This window comes from Chrysemys picta, chromosome 14 (genome assembly GCF_011386835.1).
Source record: "Chrysemys picta bellii isolate R12L10 chromosome 14, ASM1138683v2, whole genome shotgun sequence".
NCBI lineage: Eukaryota > Metazoa > Chordata > Testudines > Emydidae > Chrysemys > Chrysemys picta.
The window spans coordinates 3,636,645-3,649,043 of record NC_088804.1 but is presented as its reverse complement, the minus strand read 5'-3'; the positions used below and the strand labels follow the sequence as shown (position 1 = coordinate 3,649,043).

The 12,399-nt window shown below is 58.5% G+C and overlaps 1 protein-coding gene across 2 annotated transcripts in view; it reads right to left on the bottom strand.

Annotated features, from left to right (window-relative positions):
- Positions 1-326: 326 nt before the first annotated feature.
- The window catches only part of VAC14 (VAC14 component of PIKFYVE complex), a 192,849-nt gene continuing 180,776 nt past the window's right edge, over positions 327-12,399 (bottom strand). Inside the window, exons 18-19 of one of the 2 annotated variants that reach the window (XM_065567507.1) lie at positions 10,524-10,674; positions 327-1,286 (exon numbers count right to left, since the gene is read on the bottom strand). In XM_065567507.1, the coding sequence (XP_065423579.1) occupies positions 1,124-1,286; positions 10,524-10,674 (314 nt within the window). In that variant the 3' untranslated portion in view covers positions 327-1,123. The remainder of the gene's footprint in view (positions 1,287-10,523; positions 10,675-12,399) is intronic. The other variant, XM_065567508.1, reaches the window with a different exon arrangement.

Below are 12,399 nucleotides of genomic sequence, written 5' to 3'. Positions count from 1 at the left end.
GGCCTTAATCAGGCTGGCGCTGGCCCCAGAGCAGGGGCTAGTGCCATGGTAATGAATCCAGGCCTGGCCTGGGACCTGAGGACATCTACTGGAGCTGCAGTTCCCCCCTGGGATTCCAGCATCGGCAGGCCAGACCCCGCCATGCACAAGGGGCACTCAGTGACCCCCTTCTCCCTGGGAACAAATGGCAGACATGGGCCAAATCTCCAACCCACGCAGGAAGTTTGGGAGACGCTGGCCCAGCCAGGGGAGTGCGGAGGGCAGCCTCAGCCCAGGCGATGGCTATCCCGGGGGCCTTCCCCAAGGAGCAGCAGACGCCAGGCAGGGACTTTGCCATAATTCTTTTATTTCAACATGGGGAGCTTTTACATTGGTACAAATCTATTTTCAGGCTAGAAATCTGACTCGGACTGAACCCTTCCTCTAAATACACATACATGATGCTTTCAAGGGGGCCATCACTTCAGGCTGCACTGCCATACGTACAATGGGGGGGGGGTCCGAGGGGGGTGACAAGAGGCGGCTGGGTGATGCACGCACAGGAATGCAAGTCCACAGGACTGGAGGATTAGATGGTGCTGTTGCCACGGGGAGGTCAGGGCAGTGCACGTCTGAGATCCAAGGGGCTGGCTTTCCTTTCGGGACTGCAGCACATGACTGCCTGCCTTGGGGGAGTGATGGGGGGAGGGGGAGGCAAGGCCAGTCCAGTCATACGCCCACAGACACACACGCTTGTTTGAGGCTGGAGGTAGCAGAAAATGCTTTTACACGTCTTCCCTCTGGCCTTACTGGCCCGGCTGTGCCATCAGCTGACTGTTGCCAGGGCAGGATTTGTAAGGCAGAGTCCAGGGGTGGGGGTGGGGGGGCGTGTGGCTTCATTGGTCCGTCTAGTCCCCTCCTGCCGCTTCCCCACATGCTTGCTTGTGATGCTCTGGAATTTTGTGCGGCTGGGGCGTTCGGCTCCGGCATGGTCTCTGGAGATCCTTCCCCAGCTGAGCGCTGTGACCACCTCCACCACCTCTCCCTGCTGGATCACACACCCTGGAACCCATGGCAGCAGCCAAGTCCCTCTGACTCCCCTCCCCAGGTCACTGTCTCCATGCACGCCAGCAGCAGCTGGTGCTCAGAGGACGACCCTTCGGTCTGGGGGCTCTCCCCGGCCAGCCCGCTGGTGTCTCACTTCCAGGTGCTTGTTCTGGACTCGCTCAAAGTGCTGCAGCAGCTCCAGGTAGTCGATGTTGGTGGCGGTCGCTTTCTTGAAGCCCAGGGTGGTCTTAGTGCTGTCTCTGGGGAGAGGAAGCAGAGAGAGATGAGAGGGTGTGCGCCAAGCACCCAGTCTGTTACCACCCCCACGCAGACACCACATACCGGAGCTCCCTGCCCCACGGGCCAGACGCTTGGGCTTTCCGCTACGAAGCGCCGCCCCCTCACTCCGGGCAGGGAGACGGCTGGACAACGACTGTGGCAGAGCCTACAGCTAGGAGCAGGCCAAGGCTGCTTAGCAGCTGAGAAGGGTCAGGGAGGAAGAAACTGGGTATCATGGCAGTGACGCTGCTGCCCATCCCCTACATTTCTAGTGAACCAGCCGAGTGCACGGGGCAAGTGAAGACCCTGGTGCACTGCTCTATCACCACGGATCAGAGCGCCCAGCCGGATGCTGGGCTGAGCTAAGCGGCCAAGCAGCAAGAGGCTTGGAGTAGAGGGTGGTGCGACTCTCTCCTGGGCTGAAAGCTGGAGAGCACTGTCTCCACTGCTGATAGCACCCCGTGCTACGAGCCTCTCCCGCTCTGAGCAGAGCGAGGTCCCAGGAGGCTGGCTGGCGTTTTGGACGCCAGAGTCTGGAAGGAGCTGGAGCGCCCTGCGGAGTAACGCTCAGTACCTGCACCGGCTGGCGTTTCCCGGGGACAGTGTGCTCCAGGCTTGTCCTCTGCTCTAGGCCTGCCGGGAGGAGCCACCCCTAATGCCAGGCCTGGTGGGGAGTTCAGTGCCCTGGCACCTCACTGCCTGAGAGCTGGGTTCACCTGGCAACAGGGGCCTCCACGGGATCCAAACAGCGAGGCCCGGCTGGGTCTGGGCCAGACTGGAACCAGGGATGCCCCTAGGCCAGGCGGGAGGAGTCTGGCAGAGCCCAGCTGGCGCACAGGAGGCAGCTGCTGAGGCCTGGTCTGGGCCTAACACTGGTCTCTCAAGAGTCACCCCCACACCGGCAGCGTTAGACAGAGCTGCTGCCCTGCCTGTGCGGTTCCCCAGGTGCCATTCACGGCGTGTGACGCTCCCTCCCAGGCTGGGGGGCCTAGCGAGCTGGGGGCACCAAGTTGCTTTTCTAATCCCAGGGTTCTGCGGAGACAGTCCAGGGCCCCGGCTGAGCAGACAGCGCCCGGGACGCCAGCCTGCCTGAGGGGGAAGGGCACGCCAGGTTACGGTGCTGCAGCCAAGTACAGAGGAAGCCCGCAGCGCCGGGGAAGTTACTGACCCAATGGGACCAAGTACTAGAGCACCCAGCCGAGCCGTGGCCTCGTGTCCTTTCAAAGCCAGCCCCACACTCCCACCAAGGCCACTGCCCTACAACCCTGCTGGACTGCCCCCCATGCCCATCTGGCTCTTCCCTCCTGTCCGACTGCACCTCCAGCAGGGCCGGCCAAACCCTGCCTCGGATAGTGCATGCACCAGCCCCCCTCTGCCTGGGGAGTCGCTGCTGCCACATGTCCCCGTCCCCCCCCAGAGCAGGCTCAGGCTGCCCTCGCCCACGCGTCCCACCCTGCCGATCAGCACAATGGGACAGGCTCTTGTCCCACCTCGTGCTCCCGTCTGTTCCCAGAAGCCCCGAGGGTGGGGGAAAAACGGCCCAGCCCGATGTTATCCCCCACGCCCAGTGCCTGTTCCAGCCCAGCTCCAGCTGACATCACAACAATGGGGCCAGTCGTGTCGGGGTTCCTGGGGGAAGCCCAGCCCCAGCCCCTCCCTACTCCCCACTAAAATCCCCACGGGGCTGGGTCGGGTGAGGCTGCAAGAGGAGACGACAAACGTACACGTGGGAATCCGTGGCTCGGAGCCAGAACCGCTGCCTGGGAAGGGGGATCCGGGCAGGCTGGGGCAGGAGAGGTGGGACTGTCCCGCGGGAAGAGCACACAGAGCCAGGAGGGTGGGACAGTCTGCCCAGGGCCAGGAGTGCTGAGGGACCCTGGGCCTGTCCCTGGGCAGGAGAGAATGAGCTGCTGGAAGGGGAAGCAGTTTGAGCAGCCATGGGCTGATCTCAGCTGCCCTCCACCCTCCCCTGGCAGGGGAGAGAGCCTGGCCTAGTGCCAGGCGGGAGCACGGGAGCTCTCCCTTGGGCTGACCGAAGGGGCACAGGTCCAGGCTAGTGCGGGATGGCTCAAGGGGGCTCCGGACAAAGAGGGTCAAAGCACTTGGACTCCTGCCACCAGCGCCCACAAAAGCCACGTGGTGTGCTGCTAAGAACAGGCCGACTGGGCGGTTCAGCGGCTCGCCAGGGTTGCGCAGGGGCAGCGGTGGCACTGCAAATAGAGCCTGGAGCCTTGACTGTCAGCCAGCAGCTCTAACCACAGGCCAAGTTGGCTTGCTCCGAGGGCGGCAAAGCAGCGACTGCAGCAGGATGATGCTGGGTGGGAGACCCCGTTCTCAGGTACATGCCCGTGGGAGACCAAGCCCTGTGCATTTCAACTGCCAACAAGCTGCGTGGGCTCCACTCAATTACTGCCAACTTAGCGGCATCTGCTTTGCAATTCTGAGGCCCTGGCTACACCCAAATTGCCCTGGGTTAGTGGAACCAGTGCAAAAGACCCTGGGCACAGGCTTGTTCTGGTTCATTGGGGTTTAGTTTCAACCCAGTTCTAAGCAACTTATGCTGCATGGAGATAAAAGCCGCCCCCCACCCACGGGGTTGGACTGGTTTGACTCAGGGCAGGTCTCCACTTACAATGCTGCCCCCGTCGCACTCCAGGGAAGAAACTACCACACCAGCAGGAGAACTTCTCCCGCCTCTGTAGCAATGGCAGTGGGGAAGCTCTCCTGCCAGCCCAGCGCTGTCTACACTGCAGGTGGCTTTTTCACACCCTGAGCGACAGTTATACCAATGTGCGTTTATAGTGTAGACCAGTCCTAAAGTCTGTTTAGACTCACACCTGAAGTGAAGCCAGGGCAATGCTGCAGGGAGACCAGTCTCGAGTGCCGGCTCCAGGGCTGTCTGCACTGTGGGCACGAGGAGGGTGAGGGATCGCCCACTGGCGTCATGGTGTGATGCGTCAAGGCTGGCAGAGGGAGCTCCCTCAGGCTTAACTAACTGATTTACGGGGTGGCAAGTGTGGTGCTTGGGAAAGGGACGCACCTAACAGCACAAACAGGCGCTGAGGGACCTGCCTCAGTGCAAGATAAGAGAAGTAATTCTTCCGCTCTACGCCGTGCTGATTAGGCCTCAGCTGGAGTATTGTGTCCAGTTCTGGGGGCCCCATGTCTGGAAAGATGTGGACAAACTGGAGAAATTCCAAAGACGAGTAACAAAAATGATTAAAGGTCTAGAAACCAGCTATGAGGGAAGATTGAAAAAACTGGGTTTGTTTAGTCGGGAGAAGAGAAGACAGAGGGGACCTGATAACAGTTTTCAAGTACATGAAAGGTTGTTACAAGGAGGAGGGAGAAGAATTGTTCTTCTTAATCTCTGAGATAGGACAAGAAGCAATGGATTGAAATTGCAGCAAGGGCGGTTTAGGTTGGACATTAGGAAAAAGTTCCTAACTGTCAGGGTGGTTAAACACTGGAATAAATTGCCCAGGGAGGTGGTGGAATCTCCATCATTGGAGATGTTTAAGAGCAGGTTAGACAAACCCCTGTCAGGGATGGTCTAGATAATGCTCAGTCCTGCCAGGAGTGCAGGGACTGGACTGGACTAGATGACCTCTCGAGGTCCCTTCCAGGCCTACGATTCTACCGATGCTCCTCAATCCAGACCTGCAGCCCCGAGTAATTCCAGCCCGAGCACCCCCCAACAGCTCTGCCAATACCCTAAATCCAGACCTGGCCCCTGCTATGCCACTTAGTCCCCCCTGAGCTCTTCTGATGCCCCTCCATCCAGATAGGCACCCCCTGCTATTCCACTCCTAGTCCCCCGGCTCTGCCAAAGCCCCTCCATACTTATGCTCTGGAAAGGCCCCACTGTGCTGGGTGCTGTCCTGAAGAACCTGCAATCCAAGCGGAAGAGCACAGAAGAGGAGGATAATGCACGCGGCTACTCCAGCCCGTGTCTCCTCCCACCCAGCTCCGCCAAGGCTCCTCATGCTGTGCACCAGCCCTGCTATTCCAGGAGGGGAAAAGCGCAAGGCAGTAAAACGCCAGTGTTTAATCCTTTCCCACAGCAGTCCGGGAATCCCGCCTCCCGGCTCCTGCTGGCTGCCTCTGCCTGCTCTGCTTAGGAAGCTGGACTTGGCCAGATCATAAAGAGCGTTTGTCTCCTCGAGATTAATTGGAATTAGGAGCAAACCTGAGACCCGTCTGCGTGTCCGAGGTAGTGCTTCCCAGCCTCGGCAGCAAGGAGACACTGGCGGGAGGAGAGGTTTCCCCTGGCCTGGATATTTGGGGGAGGGAGGCCAATCCACAGAGCTTGACATTTGGGAAATCAACAACCCCTACCTACACACACAAGGTGATTGACGGAGGAGAGGCAGAAACAGACAGGGCCTGTTTGTTGAGCTTTGAGGAGCTTAGAAGGGGAAGAAAAAACAACCCCCCACTGAAGGCTTAACCCTTCAGACACCCACTACATGCTGCAGAGCAGCAGAGAACAGCTCCGAAATGCTTAGACAGACAGCGCTGAATGGCCCAGTTTCTCCTGCTGAATCAGATGCTGCTGGAGTTCCTGTTCCAGCCAGTGGGTATCTCCGCTCAGCGGCTGGGAAGACAGAACCGCTGGGCGAGGGGGTGGCAAGCAGCTGCCCTGGCAAGGAGCAAGGTGCCAGTTTGCTGGGAGGTCAGCACTGATTGGGGGCCCCCGGGAGGGGCGGGAGCAGACACTGCTACTGCTTAGCAAGTGGCTGACGCTCCCTCCAGAGCCAGGCAGGCTGAGCCAAGCGACTGGCCTAGGCCATGTTATGCCTGGAAGTGCCATACAGTGCCTGGGGAAACTCCTGCCATGGCTCTTATCTCACAGGTCCCTAGGGCCCCTGCTGATTCTCCCTCCTGGCCGCCTTGTTCCAAGGAAGCCATGCTGGCCAGCTGAAGGCGAGCGTGTCTGCCCAAGGTCCTGTCTACACTGGGCCGGGACAGTGGTGGGAAACATGCGGCCAAGATCCGGCTCCTGGTGCTTGTGCTGTCAGAGCAGGCAGGGCTCATGGGCTGACACCATGTGATTACCTGGGTCCCTATTATGACCACAACATACTATTTATTTTCTCTAAAGCCATAGATCTACCTGGCTTGGCTAGCTCTGCTCCCAGTCCAGTGTGGACGAGACGTAACAGAGCAGGCCACGCACTGAGAAGTAACACTTCCTGATCCCCCAACCCCCCCACTACTTCACCGAACTCAGGGGATGAGGTTCTGCCAAGCCCTTTGCTCCACTGAACTCACCAGGGAAGTGTGGGGCAGCAGGCCCCTGCTACTCCCTTGGTAGGTACAGCATCCCCACAAGCCCAGTCCCACTGGCCAAGTATAGTGCCCACTTTGGGTTACTGCCATGGGGCAGGACCGTAAAGCAAATGCTTTGAGGTTGGGGGAGTTCCTTGCCCCTGGCTTTCCACCTGCACTGCTCAGAGGCTGAGGGGAAGAGCACCAGGCAAAGAGAGAGGCCAGAGGAGCACTGCGAGGGTCACAGGCCGAGAGCCCAGCAGAGCGCAGCCCCACCATGCCGGCTGAGCGCTGGTCACCTCCACTCCACTGCACTGGGCTGCTGGTGGCATTTACTTGTGGGCGTCCGTGAAGCCAAAGTGCAAAGAGCACTAGCCTGAGACAAGCGTCATCTGGGCGGGCACTGAGTCCTGCAGGCAGATGCCAACGGGCACGCCGCACCCCGGCACCACCACCGCTGCTGCTCCAGGCCTGCGAAGGGATTGCCAAGGGCACCTGCAACGAGCCTTTTGCCACGAGGTTTGGCCTCTGGTTGCTAGTGACCAGAGTGCATTACCAGCTCCTTGGAGGCTCATGTAAGAAGGATCGATGGCCTTAGTCTTGTTCATAGGGGACAGGTGGCCACTTCCGTCACCGCTGGCCCCTCAGCAGACAGGCTGAGATGAGGAATGGGGCACAGAATCCCCCCCAGCAGCGAGACCCTCCACGGGAGGAAGGACGCGCTGGAGGCCATGGTACATTTGTTCGGGATGGCCAGTTGTGCTGCAGTTTGGAGATGTAAAGCCTACAGGGAGTGACAGCACCCAGCTCCCTTTCACACGGACTGTGTCCCTCGCGAACCTGGCCCCCCACAGCAGGATGGCCAGCATGCTAAGCCACCAGGCTGCGGCTGTTTTAAATGCTGCAAACAGTCTGTGTTAGGCAAGGTTCTGCCATCTCTCTCTGGAGTTGGGGGTTTCTCTGAAGACAACTGCTGCGTGGTAGTTGAAACCTCAGGAACCACAAGAGGCACCGTGGGCTCATAGGTAGGACACTGGATTGACCATCCTGGGCTCTAATTCCAGATGTGCCACTGGCCTGCTGGGTGACCTAGAGAGAGGCACACCTCAGTGCCTCAGGTCCCGCCCCCTCGTCTTGTCTATTCAGACTGTAAAGCTGTGGGGGCAGGGATGGCCTCTCACGTTGTGTCTAGCACAATGGATGCAGAACTGTAACAGGCTAGAACGGACGTGCAACTCTCCTGTGCCGACCCCCACTCTTGGATTAAGAGATTAACCCAAGGCTCAGTGATGGTCAGACTGGGGAACCCAGGGAAATTCACATCTAGGGATAAATGCAACAGTCTTCTCTGCAGAGAGACGTTTAAGAAGAGAGCTAGTCCGTATACGGAGTGCAGACAAAGGAGATGGGACACCTTGATGGAGATGGAAAACCCGCCAGGCATCTCTGTCCAGGCAGTGGGTTGACCCCTTTCCCCCACGGCTTCCCCCTGCCCCAGCTGGCTCTCCCAAGCAGGGGCAGCTTGCTCTGTTAGGAGAGCGGGCTTCCACGTTTAATGGAATGTAGGTCACAGTTAATCAGATACTCAGTCTGTCTGACAGCTCTGATTGCTCCAAAAGCCCGTAGTCGGGGGCGAAGGGAGGAAAACCCTCCCCCCCGAACACACACACACAAATATAACTGCTCACACTCAAAAAAATACCCTGGCTGAGAACAGAGGCCAATGCTCCGGAGCACACAGGCCGGGGAGCGCGAGGCTCTGGATAACGAGGGACGAGGGAAAAGGCAAGGATCTGCTTTCGGCCCATCTTGGAACCTTGTCCCCATGGCTTTGCAGAGAAGGGATACGTCTTTAATGTCTCCAGAAGGGATGTGCCGCCGCTGAGGAGCAGCCCTCCCATCTCATTAGCCTGGACTTTGAAAAAGCTACTTCCCCGCCAAGTGGGGCAGCCCAGCCGAACGGAGACGGGGTGGGCTCACCTGGGCCAGGGCGAAGATGTCCCTAGGAGCCCTCCCCACCACAGCCAAGAGACGCCTCATCAGCGCCAAGAGAAGAGGAGAGCCACATACACTGGGACATTTTATGCCTGGCACCGATTTTAGGATAGCGAAGGATTAACAGGACAGGCTGAAGACCCTGGCATGCCACAGCTTCCCTCTCCCAGGAGGCCTTGCCTGACCGGCCACCCTCAGCCCTAGCTGCATTCTGCGCCAGAGATTTCATACCATGATGGACAGATGTCCAGCAAGGATCAGAACCTGGCCGGCCTGGGCCAGCCTGAAGAGCGAAGCAGCAAGGCAAGCCCTGATCTCTGGCTCCAAGATGGAGGGCCCCAGCCACTAGGTCCCTGGGTCGGCCCCCCCTTGCTGCGCCGTGTGCCCAGCTGGAGGGGTCCACGCTCCGGCTGGAGAGCTCGCTGCCTGCAGCAGGACGCAGAGCTGGCTCGGTATACAGTAGATGGACATGCCGGGCTGGGCACTACTAAGGTTCCTGGCCCAGTCTGCACAGCTGATGTCTAGGTCCCTGCCCCCTAAGCAGTGTCCCAGCCAGTCCGCAGAGTTGAAGCCAGAAGGGGCCATTATGATCATGTAGCCTGAGCTCTGGCGTAACCAGAATCAGGTGCACCGAGGGGCTGTGCTGCTGCCCAGCAGCGTAGGGGCCAAGAGCAGCAGACACATCCCAGGCAGGTGACTGTTGGCGAGACGATCAATGACTCTCAAAGGCCAGACTAGCCCGTGCCCGGCAGGGCTGCTAGCACTGGTGTGCGCGCTGCAGTGGCCGGCTAGGGGGAAAAGGGCTGAAGCAGCTCCCAGGGTAGGAGGCTGAGTGTGAGACGCGCTGGCTCCCCACGACGCCCGGTGCTGGGTGGGCTCCCCGGGGCTGTTCCTAACAAGCTGGGGCAGCTGAGGGGAGCTGCGCCGGTCTCCATTCAGTGAAAATCTGCTCCAGGGCTCTGCTTGTTTCCATGGCGACCCTGCAAGTGAAATTTTCCATCCCGGATGCCAAATGCCTGTGGATGAGGCACAGCCCTCCAAGGGTTACCAAATATAGACAAAAGCCGAGCGAGCGCTGCTCAGTGCAGGGCAGGAGCGCGCCCAGAGCACGGGCAGGCGGCAGCGTGCAGCAGGAAGCCTCAGGCCTGACACCCAGCGCTGCGGGCAGGTGCCTCAGAGCAAGGCCCTGCTGCTGCTCGCACGGAGAAGGGGTCAGGTCTGGGCTGCCAAACGGCTCATACGCCGTAACGCTCCAGAGCCCCACACGTACGCGGTGCCCGCAGGCTGCTCTGCCGCCCTCGACTGCTGCAGAAGGCACCTCAGTGATGTTACCGGAGGGTGAGAGTCGCAGCCCCCGCTCTGCTCTCACATGCCCGTGTCTCTCTCCAACTACCCACTGCAGCCCATGAGGTCCCAGCATGCATTGCTCCATCTTGATGCAAGCAGCCAAGTCTCAGGCCCTTCGGTCCCTACAGGTCACGGCTTTGTATTAAGGATAAGAGCTGCCAAGCTAAATACCATTAGCCACGTCCTGCGCACTGGTCACCGCCCCACAACTGAGCACAGTTCAGGCCCCCCCGTCCCCGATGTCACTATTCTTCCTCATCAGGATTGCCCTTCGACCTCCCCGCACCGGGCTGCAAGGGCCCCAGCCCACGCTGCATCACTGAAGGAGTGGAGGCAGCTCAGCACCTGCAGGATTGGACCTTCATAAGGGATGTTGCCGAGCCAGGCGCATATCGTATCGGGAGCTCTAGGTTTAGGACCAACGTGGGCTGTGCCCTGAGGATACCACAGACACTGCTGGCAGGAATGCAAGAGGACGGCATGCACTTCCAGGGCCCCTAGGTCAGGGCAGTCTCTGCAGAGGGCTGGAGTCCCAGCCTCCCTGTGACACTGTCGGGGCCATAGCGAAAGGGGAAGGAGTTACTCCCCCAGCTGGTGTCACTCACGTGGTCTGCAGGAGCTCGGGGTTGGGGACGCACTGCAGCCGGTGGGAGAGGAGCTGGAAGGCACTGCTCTGAGGCAGAAGCATCAGCAGCCCGTAGAGAGCCTTGATCAGGTAGGGGTTATTCTTCACGTCCAGCAGCTGCAGGCGCAGATCTGTGGCCAGAACAGACAGGCAATCAATGGAGGTGAAAACAATCCTTCCATCCGGCAGCCAGACCCCGCACCAAGCCCTCTGCGTGGGTGCAGAGAGATCTGGGTCGTTCTTTACAAACCACCCCAAACTTCTCCCAGTTGGCCCAGGAAAGCACCTCCTGGGTGCCATGCACTCATCTGCTTTCAGAGAGACTGGCAAGCACAACCCCCCGAGGTCCCGTTATTCTCTACCCCACTGCTTTCATGTACCATTGCTTCCAACACCCAGGAGTCCCCTTCCAGCACCTCTAATGCCACAGCAACTTTGTGCCCCTCCCCCTCCGCTAAGCATCTGTGCTTCCAGCAGCAGCACACCCAGTCTGAGTCAGGAAGAGATGCTCCCTTCTAGGCCACTGGGCTGGCACAATGGCACCCCTCTAAGCCACTGCTTTTGCCCCTGACCAGCAGGCCCACCACTGTCCCCAGCTCCTGCTGCAGCGTCTCTGCAGGGATGTGATGGCATTTCTCAGGCACAGCCTGAATCTGGATTCCTGCGCCAGAGGCAGGCTCAAAACAGGGCAAAATGCTGCATCTTCTCAGACAAACTGCATTTACAAAGCACCCCACGGCAGAAGGAGATTGCTACGGAACCCCCGCAGAATGAGACCCGCCAACGAACCGGGGCTGCAGCTCACAGACCCCCTCTCCTTTTTGCTTTGGGAAGCAAAATCTACCAGAGTCAGTTGATTGGATGGTTTCCCATTACCATTTCCTTTCTAGGCCTCCCCCTGCTGCACATCCCTTCACCACCTGCAAACAGGTTGCTCACAAATTATCCAGTTTAAGATGTAGTTCTACATTGCAAAGCAGCTCTTTTCTATTCCGCAGATCTACTCCTTGCTGTATTCAGTCAGAATCATAAACGATTAGGGTTGGATTAGGGTTGCATCCGAAGAAGTGGGCTGTAGCCCACGAAAGCTTATGCTCAAATACATTTGTTAGTCTTTAAGGTGCCACAAGTACTCCTGTTCTTTTTGCGGATACAGACTAACACGGCTGCTACTCTGAAACCTAGGGTTGGAAGAGACCTCAGGAGGTCATCTAGTCCAACCCCCTGCTCAAAGCAGGACCAACACCAACTAAATCATCCCAGCCAGGGCTTTGTCAAGCCGGGCCTTAAAAACCTCTAAGAATGGAGATTCCACCACCTCCCTAGGTAACCCATTCCAGTGCTTCACCAGCCTCCTAGTGAAATAGTGTTTCCTAATATCCAAACTAGACCTCCCCCACTGCAACTTGAGACCATTACTCCTCATTCTGTCATCTGGTACCACTGAAAACAGTCTAGATCCATCCTCTTTGGAACCCCCCTTCAGGTAGCAGCCTTCAACTATCAAATCCCCCCTCACTCTTCTCTTCTGCAGACTAAATAAGACCAGTTCCCTCAGCCTCTCTTCATAAGCCATGTGCCTCAACCCCCTAATCATTTTTGTTCCCCTCTGCTGGCCTTCTTGGCAACAAGGGTACACTGCTGACTCATATCCAGCTTCTCGTCCACTGTAATCCCCAGGTCCTTTTCTGCAGAACTGCTGCCTAGCCAGTCGGTCCCCAGCCTGTAGCAGTGCATGGGATTCTTCCATGTTTAGAATGGTTTAGTCATCTCACAACAGAGTTAACACACTGGTTTCTACCTTCTAGCCCTGAAGAGCCAACACAGCTAAGAGAAGGAAGCTGGATTCAATTCCT